Raw genomic sequence first — 22,495 nt, forward strand, 5'->3', positions numbered from 1 at the left:
CTCACTGTTTGTCCCAAGTAGAGATTGAATATATATTTATATGTTATCAAATCTCTTTGGGAGGTACCAAAGATAAAGAGCTGCCATTCATCACATTAATCTCTTTTGAATGAAATGTTTGAAGAAAAATTATAATAGTTACCCACAGAATTATATTAAATTACTATACTGTAAACTTTGCAGATAGCGGGTATCATAGGTGAACAGGCCCAATTCTGAAGATGGGTTCACAAGAACAAAAACTCCCTGCCCCATTTTATCAACCAGACACATTCCCAAATCCTCACATAACAACATGATGTGAGAGATCTGCAAAAAAAGAAAGAACAATCCTAAAATGAAACAAAGCTGACAAATACCTAGATGGTTTCCTAACCTAGATAACATGTTGGACTGGGACTTGTACACTACTGTGAGCTCCTAGAGAGAAAGCAGGAAATAAAAGTATTTGAAAAATAATAACAAATAAAAAATTGTATCAGTGGGGGAATTCTCAGTTAAGAATGGCGTTCTTTAATTAGGGAATTGATAGGAATGGATGTAAGCTGAATTCTTCTGTTTTCCAAGAAATCCAGATATAAAGCATCTCTTTGCAACTGTCTTTCTAGGAATCAGTCTGGATTATAACATCAACACATGCTAGTATAGCTAGAGATTTCCCTTGAAGGCAGGCATATCAGTGAAACTCTAGCTGCAGGCTCTTGAATCTGCACAAAAACGTTAAAATTATACAAATCAGGAGTCCCTGGAATAGAAGGGTTTTTACAAGGGATGTGTACATACATACATTAGGCTCTAAAGCCTAATATGGACAGTCTTTACCATTTGTTTAAAGGGATGATAATTTATGTTTTTTCATATCGTAGCAGGGAAGACTACTTTCTTTCTGCATTGGACCGAGTCGTGCCTCTGCGGCCTCTGACCCGGCGTGGGTCTCGACTGGCTCCCTGGTTTTCCGGGGAGCTGAGAGAGATGAAACGCCGGAAAAGACGCCTAGAGAGATGTTGGAGGGCCAGCCGAACCGAATCCGCGCGAACACAGGTAAGGATACATGTTAGATCCTACCTAGTGGCGATGAGAGTGGCNTTATTATTATTATTATTATTATTATTATTATTATTATTATTATTATTATTATCAGGTAGTCCAGTCATTTAGGATTTAGCCATTGTGATCAAGCCGTGACTTAGTGCCATATGTAAAGGCAGCAATGTCTTTTGAAAGAGTGAACTGAATTATAGTTAGAAGGTAGATTAGAAGACCTGAGATTCTAAAGCTCTGGAGCGGGGTAAGAAAATATTTCTTAAATAATTGTTTTCAATTTTCGGTGGTAGCAGAATTTTCTGTGTGTACTATCTTTTTCCTCTCTGCTTTTATTGATTAGTGATATTGGTAGTCAGTAGGGGTGCTTGTTGTGTGTTTGGCAGCTGTTTTGTATCCATTTGCATGCTTCTTCTTTTGTCCTTTCTTTCCCCTTGATAACTACTATTCCTGTCCATGGATTTCATATTAGAATTCATTATGCTATGCAATATTTGCTTTTGCATTAATCCCATCTCTTTTTAACATTTGAATATTGGTTTAATGTGATGTGAATGGTTGGCTAGAAGCTTGGCTTGAAATGGACCCAGCTTTTTAGCCCTTACTATCTCATGAAGTAAACTGAATCAAAACCATAAATATGATGTTCCTCCAGTAATGATTGCCTACCAAACTGTCAGTCTTCTTTGTGAGATCAGTCATGACCCACAAGGACTATGTCTGCCACTCTCAGCTTGAATTTCATTTTTAAAGAAATTATTTTTAGCATGTAGAACATGCTGTCCTGAATTTTGGTTTCGGCTACATTATCTTTGAATTAGAACCAGCTGCTAGGTTTTGAAATGGCCCCAATGCTGAATTGGAGAAGAGCAGAAGCCTCATATATCTGGAAGGGAGCAGCTAGGCATAAATAATGGCTGAGTGAAAACATGGGCCTTTATGAAGATGGAGGAGACTGCCTCTTTTGCCATCCCATAGCAGGCCTTTATGTTATCTCACAACTTTGCCAATGTGAGATGTTCAGAATTATTTTTGTTTTATAGTACATTCCAGATTGTGCTACTAACCCGCTGTTTGGTTGGATTGTATTAATTTCAGTAGTGGAATGAAAGAATAGTGATTATCCATATGCCATAGAAATGGTTTGAATGTAATCTATTGGAATGTTAGTGCAAACTTACATGCTTCTGGAGTGATTTTGCCTAAATATCCTTGCATCATTCTGCTTTCTGTGTAGGATTTTTGCAAGGATTAAGATAATAGCTGAGGAAGAAGAAAAACCATAACATCCTGCAGAAAATTATATAGCAGACATATCTGCCATTTCAGCATGAATGGCAGTGTTATTGTAGCATAAAGATATGGATCAAAACTTAAGGCCTGACTTGTTCTAACTGAAATATTAAATTTCATCCCTTGTGTTCTGATAACTGTATTATATTTCAGTTAATATAAACACTTTCTAGGACACGGGTGTCAAACTCGCCACGTCACGTGATGCGATGTATCGTGACTCTTTTTGCATTGCCGGCAATGGGGTGGGCGCTGCTTTGGTATGATGAAACTGGCCTGTGGGCCAGCAGTTTAACACCCCTGTTCTAGGGAGAGATCTGTGCTTTTTATATAAAAATACGAGAGCAATACATAGAAACTTGAGATGTTATCATACAAATGGCTTAGTGTACTTTTAGTGAAGACATTTCACAGTATAGCTATTTTTGCTCCCCTTTTGGTAAGAAAAAGGATGGAGGAAGAGATAAGAAAACATGGAGGATTACAAATGGAAAGTGATATCTGGTTATTTAACAGAACAACAGAGTTGGAAGGGATCTTCGAGGTCTTGGAGGTCAGCATCCTGTGATGAGATTGGGCAACTGCACAAAAAAAGCTACACTTGGAAGCTGCCATAGATTTAGAGCAGACAATACTATTTTGAAAGTATTGTTGCCAGGCAAGCAGGGTAGATTGTTCTATTGTATACAGAAAATCGATATGTAGACTTTTCTAAAGGATTGTTTCTATGCATTTCACATGTGACCAATAGCTTTTTGGTCACTATTCTATCATCCCTTCATATAAGTGCCCAATAAGAATCTCTGCTGCATCTCTGCACAACTCCACCCAATTACATGGTGCTAAGTGCAAAATTACTCAATAGTTTCTAGATGGCAATGCCTGTTCAGCATGAGAAACCTTGGCTTGCCACCTGCTAAACAAGACTGCACTGTTTTTGGGCAATCCACTGAGTTGCCCAATACAAGAAGGTGAGCTGCCAGGCTGCCATCTCCCTGCCAGTCTTTCTTTAAACACTTTCATGATCCTGCCAATGGATCTACATGACACTCGGGTACCCTGGCCTTACACATTAATACAAAATTTGTGGATGCAGTGCTCAGGGTCAGATTAATTTTATCCTAGGCTACTGAAGTAATTAGCACAGGTGATTGTGGAGCCACCAGTTGTAGAATTTGAGAACTGGAAAAATGTCATGACCCTAGAAGAATGGAGGAGAAAATGCCCTTGCTTCAGTGGGGAAAGAGGCGGAGCAGGAGAATTTTAATATACACTGGACAAGGTTCTTGAGGAGATTATTAAACAGTATGTTTATGGACATATGGATAGGAATGTAACAATTAACAAGAATCAATTTGGGCTTGTTGTCACAAGTCATGTCAAACTAACTTCCTCTCTCTCTCTCTCTCTCTCTCTCTCTCTCTCTCTCTCTCTCAGCATTATTAGATTAATAGATGGGGAAATTAATGGATATAGTATACTTTGATCTAAGCAGCTCTAAAGATTTGACAAAATCTTATAGCTTCATTAATAAAATAAAATGGTAAAACATGGGCTTGATAATACAATTGTTAGATACAGTCATAATGGGCTGAATGACCACATCCCAAAAATACGCATTAATGATTCCACATCAGTTTGAAGAATATTATTGAATAAATATTTTTAGCATGCAGAAGAGAAGAATAAGAGGAAATAAAGGTAGCAGTCTTCAGATTTCTAGAGTTCTCATAGAAAGGAGGGCATAGATTTGTTCTGTTTTGCTCGGATGACAGGACCAGAAACTACAAGGAAGTAGAGTTAGGTTAAATATTGAACTACTCTCTCAAGAAATTTCTTTCAACTACTAGTGTGACACGTTGCACAATGAAATGCTATATACTGCTTCATCTGAGGTCTTCAAACAGAGGCCAGAAAGCCTTCTGTCTGAAATCGTTTGGTAGATCCCACACTGAGCAGGGTGTTGGACAGATGATTTGTGAAGTCTTTTTAATACTGCTGTAGTGGTTTCTTAAACGTTATGTAGGAATAAGTAAAAATATTAAAAAATAGTTTCATCTCATTATACTTTTTTCTCTAATTTCGTTCAGGACACAAGTGGTTGTCTTGCTTATGTAAGGCCATTCATCGCTTCGTCATTTCCAAACTGAAATATATTAAGATGTGGCTCACTTTAGTAATGTAGGCTGCAGTCCTATATGTCAGCCTGCCGCAGCACAGGACCTTACAGAGGCTTGAGAAAAGCTCTTAAATGACCTCAGGGTTCCTCACTTTAATACAAGAAAAATTCAGAAATGGCTTACACTTAGAAAGGTGCTAGAGTGTTTGAATCTTTCATATAAACAGCATTTTCTTTTGATTAAACAATAACATAAAGTACACACTACAGTACAAAAGGCAGTATCTCATAAGCCACCCAGAGTTGCTTAAGATGGGCGGCCATTTTACAAAAATAAAATAAACATTTACATTGGAGGCCACCACCGTGCCATTTGTTATTAAATGTATAGGCATCTTGTTGGACATAATTTCATTTCCATATTTGTAATATGCCACAGTTCCAAGGGACTCTTGGCAGTTCACAAAGGTAAAATACATAATTGAAACATTCATAAGCTTCTTTCCAGGGCTGAGAGAGAGTTGCTGGCCCAAGGGTATCCTCTTGACTACAAACCACTACAGCAAACTGGCCCTCTGCTGTGCTGTTTTCTTGTCAAATAAAGATGACCTTCTACTAGAAATAGTATGACCTCTTTGTTTTGGGACCACACCATATATTCAGCAATCCACTGTGAAGTAATAACTGTTTTCTAGTTAATTCTGTTTCCAGTCAGAACTAACAGCTGTATTAAGGGCACAAATTGGGGCCTTTGGCTAACAACTGTATATCAGCCTTCCCATATTGGCTAAGCCCATAGCTGGAACAGTGAGGAGGATTGTGCAAAAGCATATTGCAAAGAAGAAACCCTGTGAGCTAGGAATAAATCAGCAATGTGTGCTTTCCAAATATAAATTTTTTTTCAATCCAGGGAACAAAACAAAACAATTAAAAAATTGAATACTTTTAATTTGTTTATTTTAATTTCTTTAATAAATCCAGTAATCTGACTCAAGCCTTCCTTGGCTCATTTTTACAACTAATATGCTAGTGACCAACTGTGGTAATATGGAAATGTTGCAGCCACACCAGATTTTGCAATGCAAATCCAAAGAAGGTGGCCAAGCTTAACATGAAAGAAAATGTTTGTTCATCGTTTGCAAAATCTGCATTCAGGTGTCTCCCAGTGAAGCCCACCCATAGTAATTAAAAATAACAATCCAAACAAAAATAACCAATACAATAGAACAGGGGTAGTCAACCTTGGCTCTTTTATGACTCGTGGACTTCAGCTCCCAGAATTCCTGAGCCAGCTAAGCTGGCTCAGGAATTCTGGGAATTGAAGTCCACGAGTCATAAAAGAGCCAAGGTTGACTACCCCTGCAATAGAACATGTAAAAAGGTCAGATGAAACTTAACATTATAAAATTAATGGGGGAAAACAGCTAAGATAAAATTTTAAAGCTATCTAGAGAAGAAATAGATGTCACCAAAAAGGTATTATATTGAAATAAAAATAAATGGTACTATTAAACTCTCAGAGAAGTTCCATGAGATTATGGAGCTTTTTTCTCTACGGCTCTTATACTATACCAGCCTACTGTTTAACAGCTTTTAAATCATTTTTTCTGCTTCCTTGTACTTTTTCTCCTATAGAAAAAAAATCAGGGGTGCACAGAGGAAGTACTTTCTTTCCACTGAGAGGAGAGGCCTTGTCTTATCTGTCAGTGTTTAAAAAAGAAGAGAATGTTTGACAGGACATGAAAAGTTAATGCCTACATCTCCCCTTTCAGTCTTGATACGTAGAAGAGAGATCCTTTCACATAGTTGGAGACGGCTGCAATTTATCTTTGGCAGTATTGTTCTGATGGTAACCTTGCAGCCAAAAATGGTTACTCTTATCATGTTAAGAAGCTCAAATGATAATTTGTCCCTAGTTGTAGCCTTGCTGGCTGCCGCCTCTTGGCTCCAGCCTGTTGAAATGAGTCCAGGTGAACCTCGTGAGGAAAATACAATGAAACCATCTTCTCTGCAATCCAGAGGCTGGTCTGCTTTCCACATTTATCTCTGCTGCAGCATGATGCCGGATGACAGCTGGATCGTAGAACACTCTATATCAGTGTTTCTCAACCTTGGTGACTAAGATGTGTGGACTTCATCTTCCAGAATTACTCAGCCAGCATGCTCTGTATAAATAAAATAATATGAATCGTTATTATTTTTTCCTAGCAAGTTCACTGTTCCATATTCTCAATAATATGAATGGTCATTTTTAAAAGGTAGGTTGAAGAGGAAATGGAAATAAAATTTGTTTTCAACATATGACAACAAGGCTCTTTTTCAGCAATTTGTAAAATGACATGACTAGTCAGCATTAGATCTATTGGGGTCCTCCTCCTAGCTTGAGGATACTGGTTATAGCATACTTGTTATCTTTTCCATGTCTCCACAAAATAGGCATTTGCCTTTAAACAGAATGATGGTCTGGCATAAAACAGCAAATCTCTGTAGGAATTTATACCTCTGGAAGAAATGAAGAGGCCATCAGTCTCTCTGCAGCCAGAAAAGGGGTGCTCTTGTATGCTGGAACTTAAGGAGTTACTTTGAATTATATCCATCTACGAAAGTGATTAAATGTTCAGAATGAACTTTGCACTTTTTTCTGAGTACAATATATTTTGCAACATTATGAGTATTTTGGCAAGAATTGGGGTAACACAGGCCAAGGGGAAAGGCAGTTTAGCCAAATGGAATTAGGTGGGGCCGTGGCTATTTTTGCTAATAATATTTTAAGCTTAGTCCTCAAGTGGAATTCACTTCTAGATTTTGTATATTTATAATTACAATTATAATTGGTAAATTCTTTTGGAAACTTTATGCACATAGAGAGAAAAAAAGGACAGAAGGTGTCATTCTTTGTGCCCAGAAGGACTGCCTTCCATCGAGAGATTCTGGGCTGCACAGGAAAGAGTTTATCAGGCTGGGATGGTAGAGAGTTTGCCTCTCTCAGCACTGGAGATACAAGATAGGCTTGCCCTAACTTATATAGGTAGTCCTCTACTTATAATCATTCACTGAATGACCGGTCAAAGTTACAATGGCACTAAAAAAAAGTGACTTATGACTGTTTTACACACACGACTGTTGCAGCATCCCCGTGATTATGTGATCAAAATTCGGGCATTTGGCAACTGGCATATATTTATGACACGTGCTCTGTCCCAGAGTCATGTGATCGCCATTTGTAACCTTCCCAGCCGACCTCCAACAAGCAAAATCAATGGGGGAAGCCAGATTCGCTTAACAACCATACAATTCAGTTAACAACTGCAGTGATTCGCTTAACTGTAGCAAAAAGGTCATAAAATGAGGCCCAACTCACTTAAAACCTTTCTTGCTTAACAACATAAATTTTGGGCTCAGTTGTGATTGTAGGTTGAGGACTACTGTAGTTGTTTAGATGAAACTTCTTCTAATACTAGAGTAAGGGAAACTTGTGAGGCCTGGGAAGAAAGGCAGAGTCTGGAGAAGAAGCTTGGTGAACTGAGAGGTACGTACTCAGATTTTGTTTAGCCATAGGCTAACAGAGCACCACAGTGGATGAGCAACCAGTAAATTATGCAGAAGCCATACTATACCCTTTATACTTCCCAGAGCATTGTAAAAGATTTCAGCAGGTAGGACCAAGGTGAAGGAAGAATTAGTTTACTTTCATAGATTTAGAAAAGAAGGATCTGAACTCCAGCTCCACTTCTAGTTCCTGTTAAGATTTTATTGTCCATCATAAAATAACTATATAACATTGTCTTAACAGTGAATCTTTTTTACACAGTTCTTGCCAACTAGTGCAGTTGCAGGTCAGATATCAAAAAAGGTGAACACTAGGAAAGACACCAGGACTGATATTTATTAGAATAGTCCTTATGCTTATAGCACTGTTGAATGATGCTCTCAGTACAACCACAGTCAGTTTGGATTGCAGTGAGGCATGACTCACACAAAGGGGTTGATTTTATTGGGCAAGTTTCATAGCTCTTTATTCCTTCCCCCCCCCCCCCCAAGATTTGCTTAGTTTAGGTATCAGCAAAGGAAGCTTATATATTAGTGAGGATTTGAGTTCTTTGAGAGCCAGTATGGTCTAAAATCAGAGCAGGAACTTGCCTTAAGCACAAAGCCAGCTGGGTGACCTTGGGCCAATTATTTTCTCTTAGCCCTAGGAAGGAGGCAGTGGCAAATTACTTCTGAAAAACCTTGCCAAGAAAACTTCAGGGACAAGAAGTCTCTGAGAATTAGACATGATTGAACAGAAGAAAAAAAAGTGTCTAATACAGTGTTTCTCAACCTCAGCAACTTTGAGATGTACGGACTTTAACATCCAGAAAATCCCAGCCAGTCCATGCTAGGAGCAATGCACACAACTTAAAATTGCTGAGGATGAGAAACAATGGTCTAGTGCAGTGGTTCTCAACCTTTTTAATGCCGCGACCCCCAACCGGTCGTAAGTCGAGGACTAAACCGGTCGTAAGTCGAGGACTACCCAACCGGTCGTAAGTCGAGGACTTTCCCTGCCCGGGAGCGCCGCGCATGCGTGGTTCCGCCCCCTGCACCAGCCTAGGCGTAGCTGGCAAGCGGCAGAGACGGAGCAGGCCGACCACCAGCTGGCCCAGCCCAAGGGAAGTAAGGCACCCGCCGGAAAAGGGGAAAAAATGGCGGACAGCCTTGCTTGGCGACCCCCATGAAATGGTCGATCGACCCCCAAATGGGGTCGCGACCCATAGGTTGAGAACCGCTGGTCTAGTGGGCATCGGGTGCTTGCTAAGACAAAGGAGGGAAATAATTATTTAATTCGGGTCAAAATGGGAAGTTTGTTATCTCACAATATGTGAGAGTAAATTGAAAGAGCTAACTTGTTTAAGCAGCCTCTCTTCCATGTGTTAATTAAAAAGCAAGGATCAAACAGAGGACAACTTAAAATAACAGTTTCCTATTTTTTAAAAATGTAGTCATTAAACATTACTCTCTTTTTGTTAAAGGTTAATAATAATATCAACAGTATGATAACAATACGTTTAAAGTAGTTACTTGTAATGAAGAAAAAACCCAAAAAAGTGTAGGTAAAAATTCAGCATTGCCAACTTTTTCCTTTCTAGCCACCAAATACCAGTAAGAAAATGTGATTTGAGTTGTTTGATTTTGCTGAAAACTAATTGAGTAGGACATCATTCAAGTCACTGGAGAGACTTATTTCTAACCACAAGGCTGTCATATGACAATCCTGCTCCATGTAGTTACTGTTTACCAGTATATACATTGTCTCTAATATAAGTGAAAACCAGAAGATGACAGGAAACGAAGCTATAACTTTTGGCAAGCAACACATATGCCTAGATGTGTATGTGAGAGAGAAAAGATTAATTATCCCTATTCAGGGGTTTCACTTTTCAGACATCAACACATGATGGGTAAGAACAAGGATGGGCATATTAGTTTTACCCATCCATTGTTGTTCTGGAAAATCTTGTGATGCCTAGAATTATCACCGTCTGCTTTTCTGGATTGTGCCTTCTTCTCAAAGGGGCACTTGTTAGTGATCTGTCCCATGAACACTGTCAAGAGCAGATGGTTCAGCTTAGATACCAAATCTGTTGATTCCTCAAAGGCGTTCTGCAGGAGCTCTTGGCAAATGTAGCCTGTGCAGAGGTGACAAATTCCCCAGAACTCTGCATAGGTTTTATTTCAATGTTATTTTAAGATTAGAGGAGCTAAAGTCAGAGGAACGGAGATATTTCTGCCCAATCCTGTCCACCCCGTCTGAGATTTGAAGGTATAATTTAACTCATTTATATAGTGTCTGAAAGAAGCAAAATTAGAAATGGGATTATTTTACATGATAAAAAGTTAGGCAAAGTGAAAAAGGGCCCTTACCGTTTGCTTGACTAGTAAGGTCTAATTACGGATGTTATTAATTTCAGACACTGAATTATCTTGTGTAGAACTGTCCTGCGTAGTATTACTTCTCTGATGGATGAGTATATATAGAGCTAGAGGTCTGGGAGAAGGGTACAAACAACCAATTAGTCTTTTGGATATTGGCAGTTGTTTCTAAGGGAAATCTGGCTCCAGTTGATATTTGCTGTGGCAAAGGCCTTTTGAAGATTGAGGAATAGAGTCTTTTCATGCTGCTTCCTGAAAAATTGGGTGTTGACTTGATTATAATGTTTATAACATGACTATAATGTCAACATGACTATAATGTCCAGTGGCTCTTAAGTTTATACCACCTTAAGGGAAAAAATGTAAATACACAAAGGCCTATTCTGAATGTTTATATGTAGGTGTAGAAGTAATAAGCCCATGCAAATTGGCCTAGCTTTGCCCTCCAAAGAATAACATATAATGATAAATGAGCCAGCTTGGCAGTTGGTATAACAACTTGGATATTTTCAGTATGGCACCCACAGTTTATATAAGCAAAAAGGATAAATCTCTTTCCCTCTGAGCATTATTTGATTAATTTAAATTTTGTGTTGCACTTTTTTCTTATAGTTATACTTAAATCTAAATAGTTGCGTACAAACTGCTCTAAGTTTCTGATTTAGTCTTTCATCAATTCCCTTTACTAGTATCTAATCCTTGTTGGGCTATAAATGAAGTTTCAGTGGATGTACATGGTTGCATTACTTCAGTGCATTTAAATCATAAATAAAGAAATCACAAAACTGTTTATTATTGAATATTGCTGTCATTTACAATGCTGAATCTTATAAGATTGCAGTGAAAACTTCAGTAGTGGGAGCAATTTCCATGGCTAATGAAAATAACTTTTTCTGCACTAATAAAGGGAGGATCATTCAATCCATTTTTCTGTATGTGGGGACAACATTCATCTACATTTTCAGTTATTAAGTACTAAATAAATTCAACAACATCCAAGCTTCATTTGAATCATACAGTACTTTTGATCAGAGTTCCCCAAACTTTCCAGTTTTGTGGGCTGGGGGGGAGAGGGGATGGTTCTGCGTGAGCAGTGGGCTAATGTGTGCGTGCACGTAACTCCATTTGCACAAGCGGTGGGCATGGGCACCCACCACTCTCACAAATGGAGCTGCACATGCGCTTCCCCACCGCTTGTGCATGCGGAGCTGTGCGCATACTCACCTGCCGTTACTGCGGCCTGAGTCACCCCGAGGGGTTGGGGACCCATGCTTTGGACAACTTCCCTCAATTCCATATCTCAGTTATAATGCAGAATAGAAATGTAACAAAACAGTACCCTCCTTTTACATCCATTTCATTCAGAAACTGTTCTCACTGGTTGCTCCAGTGTTCCCACTTGAGAAAGTAATAGCTGCAAATGGAGGCTATCAAAAAAAACCAAAAAACGCCACACACAGTTTGAGCTTTAGCCAAATAGTTCCCCCTCATTTGTTGGACTACAAAGCAATTACGTATATGCAAGCTGGAAACTTACAGAAATTAAAGTCCAACAGATCCGTGACATTCCAAAGATAGACCATATTATAATGGTGATACTACAGATGGTTAGTTTGGGATTCAGTCATCTCTGACAATAGATTTGAAAGGCTAACTTTGAGTTAGGTGGATGATAGGTTAGGGCCGTTAGGCTCTTCAGGAAACAACTGCTCTTTGATAAAGCAGTGTGTTTGTGTCTCTTTGAATATCAGCAAACCACAAGAAAGTGCCTTGACATAATGTATGTTATACATTAATTTACCTAAGATGACGAAGTCTCCTGATTGTCAAACAAAGCGAATGTTTGTTTATATATTTAAAAAAACATACCTGTTATAAAATTCTTCCTGTGCTGCTTTTCTTTACTTTTGTTGTGTTTTTTTCCCAATAGACTATACAGTAATGTCAATGAAAACAACTAAGATAGCTCCAGAGCAGAGAATATCAGTTTAAGAACAGGGGAAGAAAGAAAGGGAGAAAGAGACAGGACAGGAAAGGCCAAGTTCCAAGATCTTTGGAGATCCTTTCAGACAAAATGGGGATCCTTTTGGACAAAATGATGGTATCTCCTTATTTCAGAACAAGGTTAAAATAAGTGAAGCAGGAGCATAAATGTAAAAGAGCAAAGCAAAAAAGTTCTCTTAGCGTGTAACTGCTGATTGTACTGCTGGTCTAATGTTGTTGGTTGGGGTTTGCAATGTGTTAAGGTAGATAAATGTTTGTTTATCAAAGGTTTTAAAATGGTACAAAGTTTTCCATAACATAATCTTACCCATGTCTGCTGAAAAGTAAGTCCTAGTTGTTTTCAGTGGAACTTGATCCCAGATAAATTATATGTAAGACTTCATTCTATGATTACACTTGAATAATATGGCTCTATTGATAACCAATGACAAATCTCATGTATTCAAACAGTTCTGTAGTTATTTTTATGGAATTGTACAGTATTGAATTTTAAAATTCATACATTTGGAGTCAGCCCATATCTAACTTGTTTTATTTGAGTAATGGCTGATCTATCAGTTTAGTACTTTTAATCCAAACAACTAATTGGATTCCCGTTATTGATATATTTGATACTTATCTGTTTCATAACAGTGAGAAATTGTAAAGAAGGTTAAGAAGTGACATGAAGCAGATAACTTTTAATTCAAATATGGGATATATAGGACTGTGTGCGCTATCATTTTTAAATACAATCGTAACTTATTTAAAATCAATCTTTTTCATAATATCTTCAATTAAGAATACAAAACTCCTCTCTCCTGTACATTGTATGGACATTTTTATAAATTTTTAAAATAAATTTTACCCCACTAAAATATATCTAATTGATATCTGGAGTAGTAACACTTGAAATAAAACTGTGCCATTTCTGTGATCATCTCTGAATACCATGGCTGGTTTTGTGATCTGCAGTTCTATCTTCTGACTAAGAATATTCTTAGGAATCAAGATGATTTATTATTAGGGTTGGTTGCATAGTCAGCGAGATGCTGAGACTGGATTTGGCATTTTTATCCACCTTTTGAGTCCTTCCCAAGGACCTGGGATAGCAAATGTTGCTGTTAGATGGTGTCAAAGTAATCATTGCAGGATGTAAACTGTTCCATATAAAGCTGCCTTTTGCAATTGACTAATGAGGTTCAAATAGTGCTCTTAATGTTTTGGGATTGCATCCAAGGTGCCTAATAACTTTGCATTTTTTTTTTTGTCATAGTCATTCTATTTGCTATAGGTCCTTATATTTTGTGATCTTCTCTAGTTCTTTCTGTTGTATTCTACTGTCTCCAGGTATTGCCACTCTACCATTGTCTTTCTTATTGACAAGACTAGCAAAAATGTTTAAAAACATGTCAGATAGATGTTGGAAATGCAAACATAAGTCAGGCACTTATTACCAGGTTTGGTGGACATGTGCCAAAGCAAAGAGTTATTGGGAAAAGATACATGCATGGCTAGAAAAGATGTTGGGAGAACACGTAGATTTTAAACCTGAACTTTTTTTATTCGGTATAATGCCAGAAAAGACTGATAAACAAAGCATATATTTGACTTTGCATGTCACAACAGCGGCAAGAATTATATTTGTGCAGTATGGGAAAAATGAAGAAATACCATCAGACGAAGAAATAATTAAAAAAATACTAGAATGCGCGGAGATGGGTAGACTGACTTTGAGGCTGAAAGAAAAAGAAGAAACGAAATATTATCAAACTTGGGACTTATTTTATCGATGGCTAGAGGAAAGAATAAAGAATTAGGAACTAAATATGTATTAGTCTTATTGACAATGGTTAAGCCTGGGGTGTTATGTGACAGATGCTTGTCTATTTGAATTCTGCGTAAATTCCAAGAGCACTTTATCTTCTTCATTTTCAATTACTTCATCTATGTTGTGGTTCTACTACTCTAATGCTTGCTTGCAGGTAAATGGTATTTCTTGCAGATATTCCAGAACACCATTGATACTACTTTGTCATATCATTGTTTGTAATCAGTTTGTGCAAATCTTCTTGCAGCAGCTAATTAGGTGGTCCATTGTTTCTTCAGCTTCTTTGCAAAGATTGCAATTGCTGCCTGTTGCTTTCTTCCCAATTCTGGCTTTGTATGCATTTGTTCTTAAAGGTTGGTCTTGTGCACACAGAATTAGTCCCTCTGGTTGTTTCTTCAACTTTCCTGCTCTTAGCCATTCCCAAGACTTGTTGTTTTACCTGCTATTTTTTTCTTAATGTTCTGGCCATGTAAATACTTTGCCTTGCCATGTCTCTTTTCTATTTTTCATTTGGTCTTTCTTGTAGACCAGTTTGGTCTCTCCAGCAGTTAGTAAGCTTTCCTGGTATACTGTACTAGCTTCTGTGCATCTTCTTCACTACCCTTCAGATTGTCTTCCAATGCCCTTTTCTCTTTTTCAACTGTTTGTTGTACTTGCAACATTTCATGCCCACCTATTTTCCTTGATAAGTAGAATCTGTCTACATTGCTGCATTGATGAAGTGCATCATTCATTGTCATTGTTTTTCTGGCATTCTTATCCAGGGTTTTAAATTCTCCTTGAGTTCAGTCCACTACTCCAGCCATTTATCTAATGACTGGAATTCCCTCAGGCTTCATTGTGCAAGATATCTATTTGCTTTGGGTCTCTTGTTTGTTTTTGAGGTATACTTCTCTGATGGATTGTAATCTTCTTCCACCTTCCCCCTCCCCAATTCTTCAGATAATCCTTGACGTATAAGCACAGTTGGGATCAGATTTCTCCTTGTAAGTAGTTACAGTCATAAGTTGAGGTACCCACATGACTGAACCCAATTTTACAACATTTTTGTGGTGGTTGTTAAGTGAACCACCATAGTTGTTGGTAACATAACTCAGTGTTATACAGTGGTGAAGGATGCTTCACATTTGTAGTGATGTTACATTCAAAATTGGATAAGCCATGCTCTGGATTAACTTTTCCTCTTTGAAATGACTCACAGAGGTAGAAGAAATATTTGAGAAAGGATGTGGATGAGAGATGTAAAAGACCTGATTCACATGGAACACATTGCAATGTATAAAGAAGGGGACAAAATGCCCAATCTAAGGACCAGCTCACATTTCCCAAAGAATTTCGTATGATCCACTCAGCTATTTTTGAGGGTGTTTTTGCATAACAACTACTTCGGGATGAAAGTACAGAGAAAATAGTTGGCAGTAACTCTTGGAAGCAGTTTTTGCAGGAACTGCCATAGTTCTGCTAGCGTCTAAAAAATAGATGAAATAATGATTTGACAAAGGAATATGCCAGCAAATTTTGTAAACAGAGTTTAGCTACATAATAGATGATAAATATTTAAACTATCCATTATAGTGATTATACAGAGTGACAGGTTGTTATCGGCATTTATCCAGAACCCTGCACAGTTAGGGCAGGATGCTTGTGGAAATTGGTGACAATGGATTTCCTGGTTGTTTTTGGCACTTTTAAAAATTCATTCCAAAGAAAGTTGTGTAAGATGAGTCATTGTCAGAACAGAGAAAAACAAGATTTGGGTAAGATTTATTGAAGAGATATTCTTAACTGTTAAATGTTTCTTATTTATCTGTTCTTGATAAGCTTCCTTTTCATCTTCCTTTATTCTTACTCCTTTAGAGTTAAATAACTTTTCCCCTTTTTAGCTGGCTTACATTCTGGCACCCGAAAAGATTGTCAAACAATGTGTCTCCCAATTCTTATAAAAGAATGGCTCTCTGTTATTCTAACTAATTCCAACTAGAGGATGGAATGAAGGGGTGTTTTTAAAATTTTTTAGATATGCCACATTTGAGAGGATTGACTAATATCTTAGAGGACAAAGCTGCAATTTTAAATGACTTCAATACTTGAGTAATAGGCCAGATTCAGCAAGATGATGTTAGGTAAGAATGAATATAAGATATAGTGCATTTGGATAGGGACAGTCAAATTTATAGGCACATGATTGCAAAATTGGCTCGATTGCTTATTAGAAATGTACTTTTTTGCATATTTGGTTTTTTTCCTACATTTTTAGGCCCCTCCTTTTGTTTTATTCTGGAAAGTTTTGCTGGAAAGGAATTCTTAATTCCCAAAGTTGAAATAATAGAGAGGACTTAGTAACTGTAGCTTCTGTCCTCCCTAATAGGAAGAAAGAGGCAGAAATAATGGTCTTGAATCTCAGAACAAATGATGTTGTAGCCCTGCTAATCCTTCCCATGTTCCTGACAGTGAAGCGCTTTCTCTACCCCATCTAATGCCAGACTCAGCATCTTATATTTATGGTGCTGAATTTTCAGTCCTATCCGGAAGGTGGGAAACCCACTATTTCCTTACTGAAGATCACTGATCAGATATGATATTTCAGACCCTGCTGTGATGGAAGCCCTCTAGATCAGCTCTCCAGCATGTAGGCTTTATTCTGAAGCATAGAAAGTACTATTTGGTTCTGTTTCCTTCCCACGGGTAATTCTCAAGCTCATCAACCCAAAACATAGTGTATTGCCAAGAACATTTAGCATTTGCTTCCTTCTGTGCTTACAACCAGGGTATAAGCAGGATTATGTGTCATCATGTTGGTGTTGATTGTTAGTTAACCACGTCGTAGATAATCTCCAGGATGATGCAGCCCCACCTGGTTACACAAGCAGTATAGCATAGATATTTTTCTATTTGGTACATTTTGTCAGGTTCTTATTTCTAGGAAACACTGACAATATTTGTTGTTCTATGTCACTACGTATGCAAAGTCCTAGATCCGAGGTGGAATTGGTTTTGACGTCATGTTTTCCGTGTGAATAGCCTAGAACCGTTTGGCATTCCAATAGTGAGGCCTTTTCAACTACAGTAGTTAATAAAACTGGCAAATCCTCCTCAGTGTGAAAATCAGACAATTCTACAACATTAAAATTGGGTATTGAAACAGAGCAATTAAACTGATTTAGGAGGACCTTAGATGCATTAAATTATTTTCATTTTTTTAAAATGGAGAAACGAAATTTCCTCCATCTCATGGTATAAATAATAATATATAGTAAGCAATTTATTAATCACTTAAGGCAGGGGTTCCCAACCGGGGGTGCAAGACGATATTCCAAGGGGTGCGAAAACTTGGGTTTTCAAAATTATGGTGTATACGCATAATTCGTTGCTATTATTTCGAACTTTTGTAAGGGGTGCGAGAATATATCAGAAGCGTTCTAGGAGTATGGGGTATAGAAAAGGTTGGGAGCCACTGACTTAAGGTTTAAACAAAAATTAGGTCCATAGTAATTTTTCTGAAAGTGTCCATATATGCACAATGAAGTATGTATTTTCTAAAATTACAGTGCTTAAATTATGTTACCTTTATTACGGTGGGTATTTCCAGAAAATTTCTCAGCACATAAACAATCTGTACCTTAAAACCTTTGTTTGTGATCATAACTATTATATCTTTTTGGGAACTTGTCAGGGCATTTGAGCCACCTAATTCATTTTATTTTGTATTACTTTTTGAAACTTTGTTGTCTAATGCAAAGCATCAGTCCTAAGCATAACCTCTCTTTTCTCAGATGACCTCAGAGTCTAACTTATATCTCAGAAACATTCTTAGAAATAAAATGGAACATATTTGCAAGTCTCGTTTGTAAGGGTGCCAAACTACTTAAAGGGAGGAAAGATAGCAAAGCATATCTAGGAGTAATATTGGCCCAACTAGGCTGAGGAATCCTGTTTCCCCTCCCCCCTTTCAACTAACATATATTTTATTTATTGTACTTCTGTAGATAATTTAAATTCTGATTATTTTTTAATCTGGTTTCTTGACTCCATGAATTATCCTACTTCTTCCTCTTAAATTAATTATTTTCTCTTTTCCCCATTGTTTCCTTTTCAGGTGACCAACCGTGACGTAAAACAATTCTGCAACCATTCTAAAGTGCCGTTATGACAGGCAATACTCCCCAAGACAGGTACAGTAATTGTATAGTGAGATGGTGTTGTTTCTCTCATGAACAAGTGCACACATGTCATGTAAATGCAGAACATACTTTTTGCTAAACGTTAAGTCAGGTGTCAGTAAATTGCAGTCTTGGGCATCTGTTGGTGTCCTACTGTCCTGACAAGGATCATTTTTGGTATCAGCTATGGGCAACCCATTAGAATACTTTTTCTGTAAGAAATTTTTTTTTTTTTTCCAATCATAAAAAACAATCATAAGTAAACACAATGACAATAACCCCCACCCCCACCCCGGACTCCCCAAACCTAATCCCAGGATAATATTCATATGAAAGTAAACATATACTAATATCTCTAACTCTACAAATTATCTTAATCTACAAGAAAAAATAGTAGAAATAAACCAACTTGCAAAATTAAAAACCTAACCTGTATTCTACCACTTTATGTTTCTTTTGAATATAAACAATCCATCTTCCCCATATTGATAAAAATTGTTCATTCGAGTGATTCTTCAAATAAGCCGAAATCTTTGCCATTTCAGCAAGATACGAAACTTTCAATCTCCAATCTCCCATCGTTGGCAGAATTGGGCTCTTCCAGTTTTGGGCTATTAACAGTCTAGCAGCAGATAAACAATAAAGCATCNTTTGTTAACCACTTCAAATCCTGACATCTGCATAAGTTGATCTTTGTCCCTAACAATCATATTCTTTGTAAGAATTTTAGTCTTATTCACATTAATTTTAAATCCAGCCACTTTGCCATATTGATGTAATTCTTGTAGCAAAAGTTCCAATGATTTGATTGGTTGTGTTAATGTAAAAACTAAATCATCAGCAAAAGCTGTAAGTTTATATTCTTTAGTAAAAATCTTTAAGCCTTTAATCATTGGTGATTCTCTGATTCTAGACAGCAAAATTTCTAAAGACAATACAAATAGTAGTGGAGAAAGTGGACAACCTTGTCTGGTGCCTTTTTGTATTTCTATAGGTTCTGTCAAGTCTCCATTAATAATTATTTGAGCGGATTGTTTTTGATATATTGCTTTTATGGCTGTCTTAAATTGATCTCCAAAATTCATATAGTCCAGTATTTTGTTTAAAAACTGCCAGTCCAATTTGTCAAAGGCCTTCTCCGCATCCAAAAAAATAAAAGCCGATGGCACTTGATTATTCTTATCCAAATATTCCAATAAGTTCAAAATTTGTCTAATATTATTCTTCATGTATCTCCCAGATATAAAACCAGTCTGATCATCATGTATATAATATTGCAATATCTGCATCAATCTATTAGCCAAAATTTTTGCAAAAAGTTTGTAATCCACATTCAACAATGAGATAGGTCTATAATCCTTGAGTTCCAAAATATCTTTCTCATCCTTCGGTATCAAAGATATAAAAGCTCCTGTCCATGACTGTGGTACTTGTTCTCCCAACATAATCCTATTAAATAAGACTTTTAAGGGTTGGATCAATTCAGCTGACAAAGATTTATAATAAGTTGCTGTCAAACCATCCGTACCAGGAGCTTTGCCAGTTTTCAATTGTTTAATTGCATTTAAAATTTCCTCTGCAGTGATCTCATCATTCATCAATTTCTGTTGTTCCGATGTAAGTTTGTATATAGGTGAGATTTGCATGTATTTATCAATGTCCTCAATTTTTGTAGACCCAGCAGCATATAAGTGTGAGTAGAATTCTATAAACGCTTTCTTGATCAATTCATGTTGATGAACCTCGCGGCCTTTAACCACAACTTTGGATATAAGTCTAGCTTTCTGTCTCTTGCGTAATTGGTAGGCCAACCATCTCCCTGGTTTATTTGCATTAGCAAATGTATTATGTTTAATATACTTCAAGTTGGTGGCCACCTGATCAGCAATTAACATATTAAATTGATCCTTAAGTAGTTTAATAGAAGCCTTCAAGTTAATATCTGTTGGCCGCTGAGATAATAATTTTTCTTTAATCCCAATTTCTTTTTCCAAGTTTATTCTACTCTGTATTTGCTTACGTTTATATGCATTGTTCATAGAGATTAACAAACCCCTCAAATAAGCTTTACTCGCATCCCACACAATATGTGTAGGGGTTTCCTTATTCAAGTTAAGTTGAAAAAACTCTTCCATGTAATCTTTCAAAACTTTGAGCTTCTCCTCATGGTTGAACAAGTTTTCATTCATTCTCCAAGATTTCCTTTTCTTATGTTGACCTATCTCAATCCATACCATACTGTGATCTGACAAAGCTCTAGGAAAATTTTTTGTTTTATTACAGTCAGTAAGCAAGTCAGTTGATAACAAGACAAAATCAATCCTTGAGAAAGACTCATGTCTATGAGAAAAAAAAGTAAAGTCACGTTCATTCATGTGTTGTGATCTCCAAACATCCACCAACTCCAAATCTTCCTTCATCGCAAAAAAAGATTTGGGGAGCCTGGAAAGGGCCACATCCCTAGAAGTTGTCTTTTTATCTTTTAAAGTATCAGGTACCCCATTCCAGTCCCCCATAAAAATCAAAGAATTATAATCCAAAGCCACAATCTTCTGATGTAATTGTCTATAAAATAACTTTTGAGATGACAGTTGATTAGGAGCATAAACCCCCACTATTAAACACTTTCTTCCATTTAAATTTATTTCCACAAGTAAGAATCTTCCTTCTTTATCAGCTTCTTTTAAAATGGGTGAAAGATGTTTTTTAATATATAAAGCAATCCCAGCTTTTTTCTTTAAGGCAGGTGCAGCAAACAGTTCTCCAAGCTTAGCATTTAACAATAATTTTTGGTCTTTAGCCACAATATGAGTCTCTTGTAAGCATGTGATATCATTATTAAAATGTCTTAAATAATGAAAAATCTTGCGTCTTTTATGGGGCGTGTTAAGTCCCCCCACATTCCAAGATGAGATCTTATGCATTAGAAGATTTCAGTCCTATGGCAATGCTTGAAGCATAAGCTTTAACAAAAACCTTAGGTCGAGCGCCACCTACTGGCTCAGAAGTGGCAGATGGTGAGCTCTCAGCTGTTTGGCGGGCTGTCAGTTGTTCCTTCTCCTTGCGTCTGTGAGCTGCGCGGGTCACTCTTTGTTCTTTTCCATCATCCTTTGAACGCCCATTTACATCCTTGGTGCCGGAAGCAGAAGGGAGGTCCACAGTCAGATGCTCAGCCGTATCATCCTTTTGAGGTGTAATTGGACACTCCGCTTGTAACACAGACGCCATACATTCTTTTGCCTTTTTAATCGAATTAATTCTGTAACGCTTACCAGCCACTGTTACAGTTATACCCACTGGTACATCCCATCTAAAAATTATTTGTCTGTTCTTGAACTCCTGCACCAGAAAAGCATAATCACGTCGCGCTTTAAGCATTTTCGCTGGGATTTCTTTTAAGAGAATAATATCTTGATTTAGAATCTTGAATCTTTGTTGAAAGAAAAGCTGCATTATTTCATTCCGTCTTGATTTTCTAGTGAAATAGACGACCACGTCTCTTGGCAATTGTTTCTGGCGAGCAACCCACGAATTTACCCGGAAAACACGTTCTATCTCCCCATGAATTTCATGTCCACATTCCAGGACATCCATAAGTGCTTCTGGAATTATTTCTCTTAAATTCTCTTTTGGATCCTCAGCCAACCCGCGGATCCTAATTGCATATTCCATATCACGAAATTGTGTAATCAAAATATCACCTTTAACATTTTCCAAACTCTCCTCCATTGTATCCAATCTCTGTTCATTCGCTTCAGCCTTCTGTTCATTTTCGTCCACCCTCTCTGCCACTCCGTCCACATATTCAGCCAAGCCCTGAAAGGCAGTTGTCACATTCATCCGAAAGCCCTCTTGTTGCTTTACTAAATCTTGTTGTTGGTGTATTAATTGGTCAATCTTATTATCAAATTTAGCTTCCAATTTTTGAAACATCTCAGTCATTTGTAACATAAAATCTTGTAATTCTTTACCAGAGGGCGGCGGGGGTGAAGAAGATGGCGGGGGTGGAGGGTGTGAAATCGGCTTAGGAATAGGTTGAAGCGGCTGAGAAGTTGGAGATGTAATCGGTTTTGCAGTTGTTGGCAATCTTCTCGAAGCCATATTAACAGTATTAAATTTTCAGTCTATATGAGAGTCTTTTAAACGATTAGTCCA

The 22,495-nt window shown here is 37.4% G+C and overlaps 1 protein-coding gene across 2 annotated transcripts in view; it reads left to right on the plus strand.

Moving 5' to 3' along the window:
- The window catches only part of SLC29A1 (solute carrier family 29 member 1 (Augustine blood group)), a 58,744-nt gene that overhangs the window by 13,901 nt on the left and 22,348 nt on the right, over nt 1-22,495 (plus strand). Inside the window, exons 1-2 of one of the 2 annotated variants that reach the window (XM_015825308.1) lie at nt 10,239-10,256; nt 18,277-18,352. In XM_015825308.1, coding sequence (XP_015680794.1) covers nt 18,327-18,352 — 26 coding nt within the window. In that variant the 5' untranslated portion in view covers nt 10,239-10,256; nt 18,277-18,326. Of the gene's footprint in view, nt 1-10,238; nt 10,257-18,276; nt 18,353-22,495 lie in introns of those variants that run through there. The other variant, XM_015825307.1, reaches the window with a different exon arrangement.

The sequence above is a fragment of the Protobothrops mucrosquamatus genome, unplaced genomic scaffold, assembly GCF_001527695.2.
Source record: "Protobothrops mucrosquamatus isolate PMUCROS unplaced genomic scaffold, P.Mucros_1.0 scaffold2590, whole genome shotgun sequence".
NCBI classification, from domain to species: domain Eukaryota; kingdom Metazoa; phylum Chordata; class Lepidosauria; order Squamata; family Viperidae; genus Protobothrops; species Protobothrops mucrosquamatus.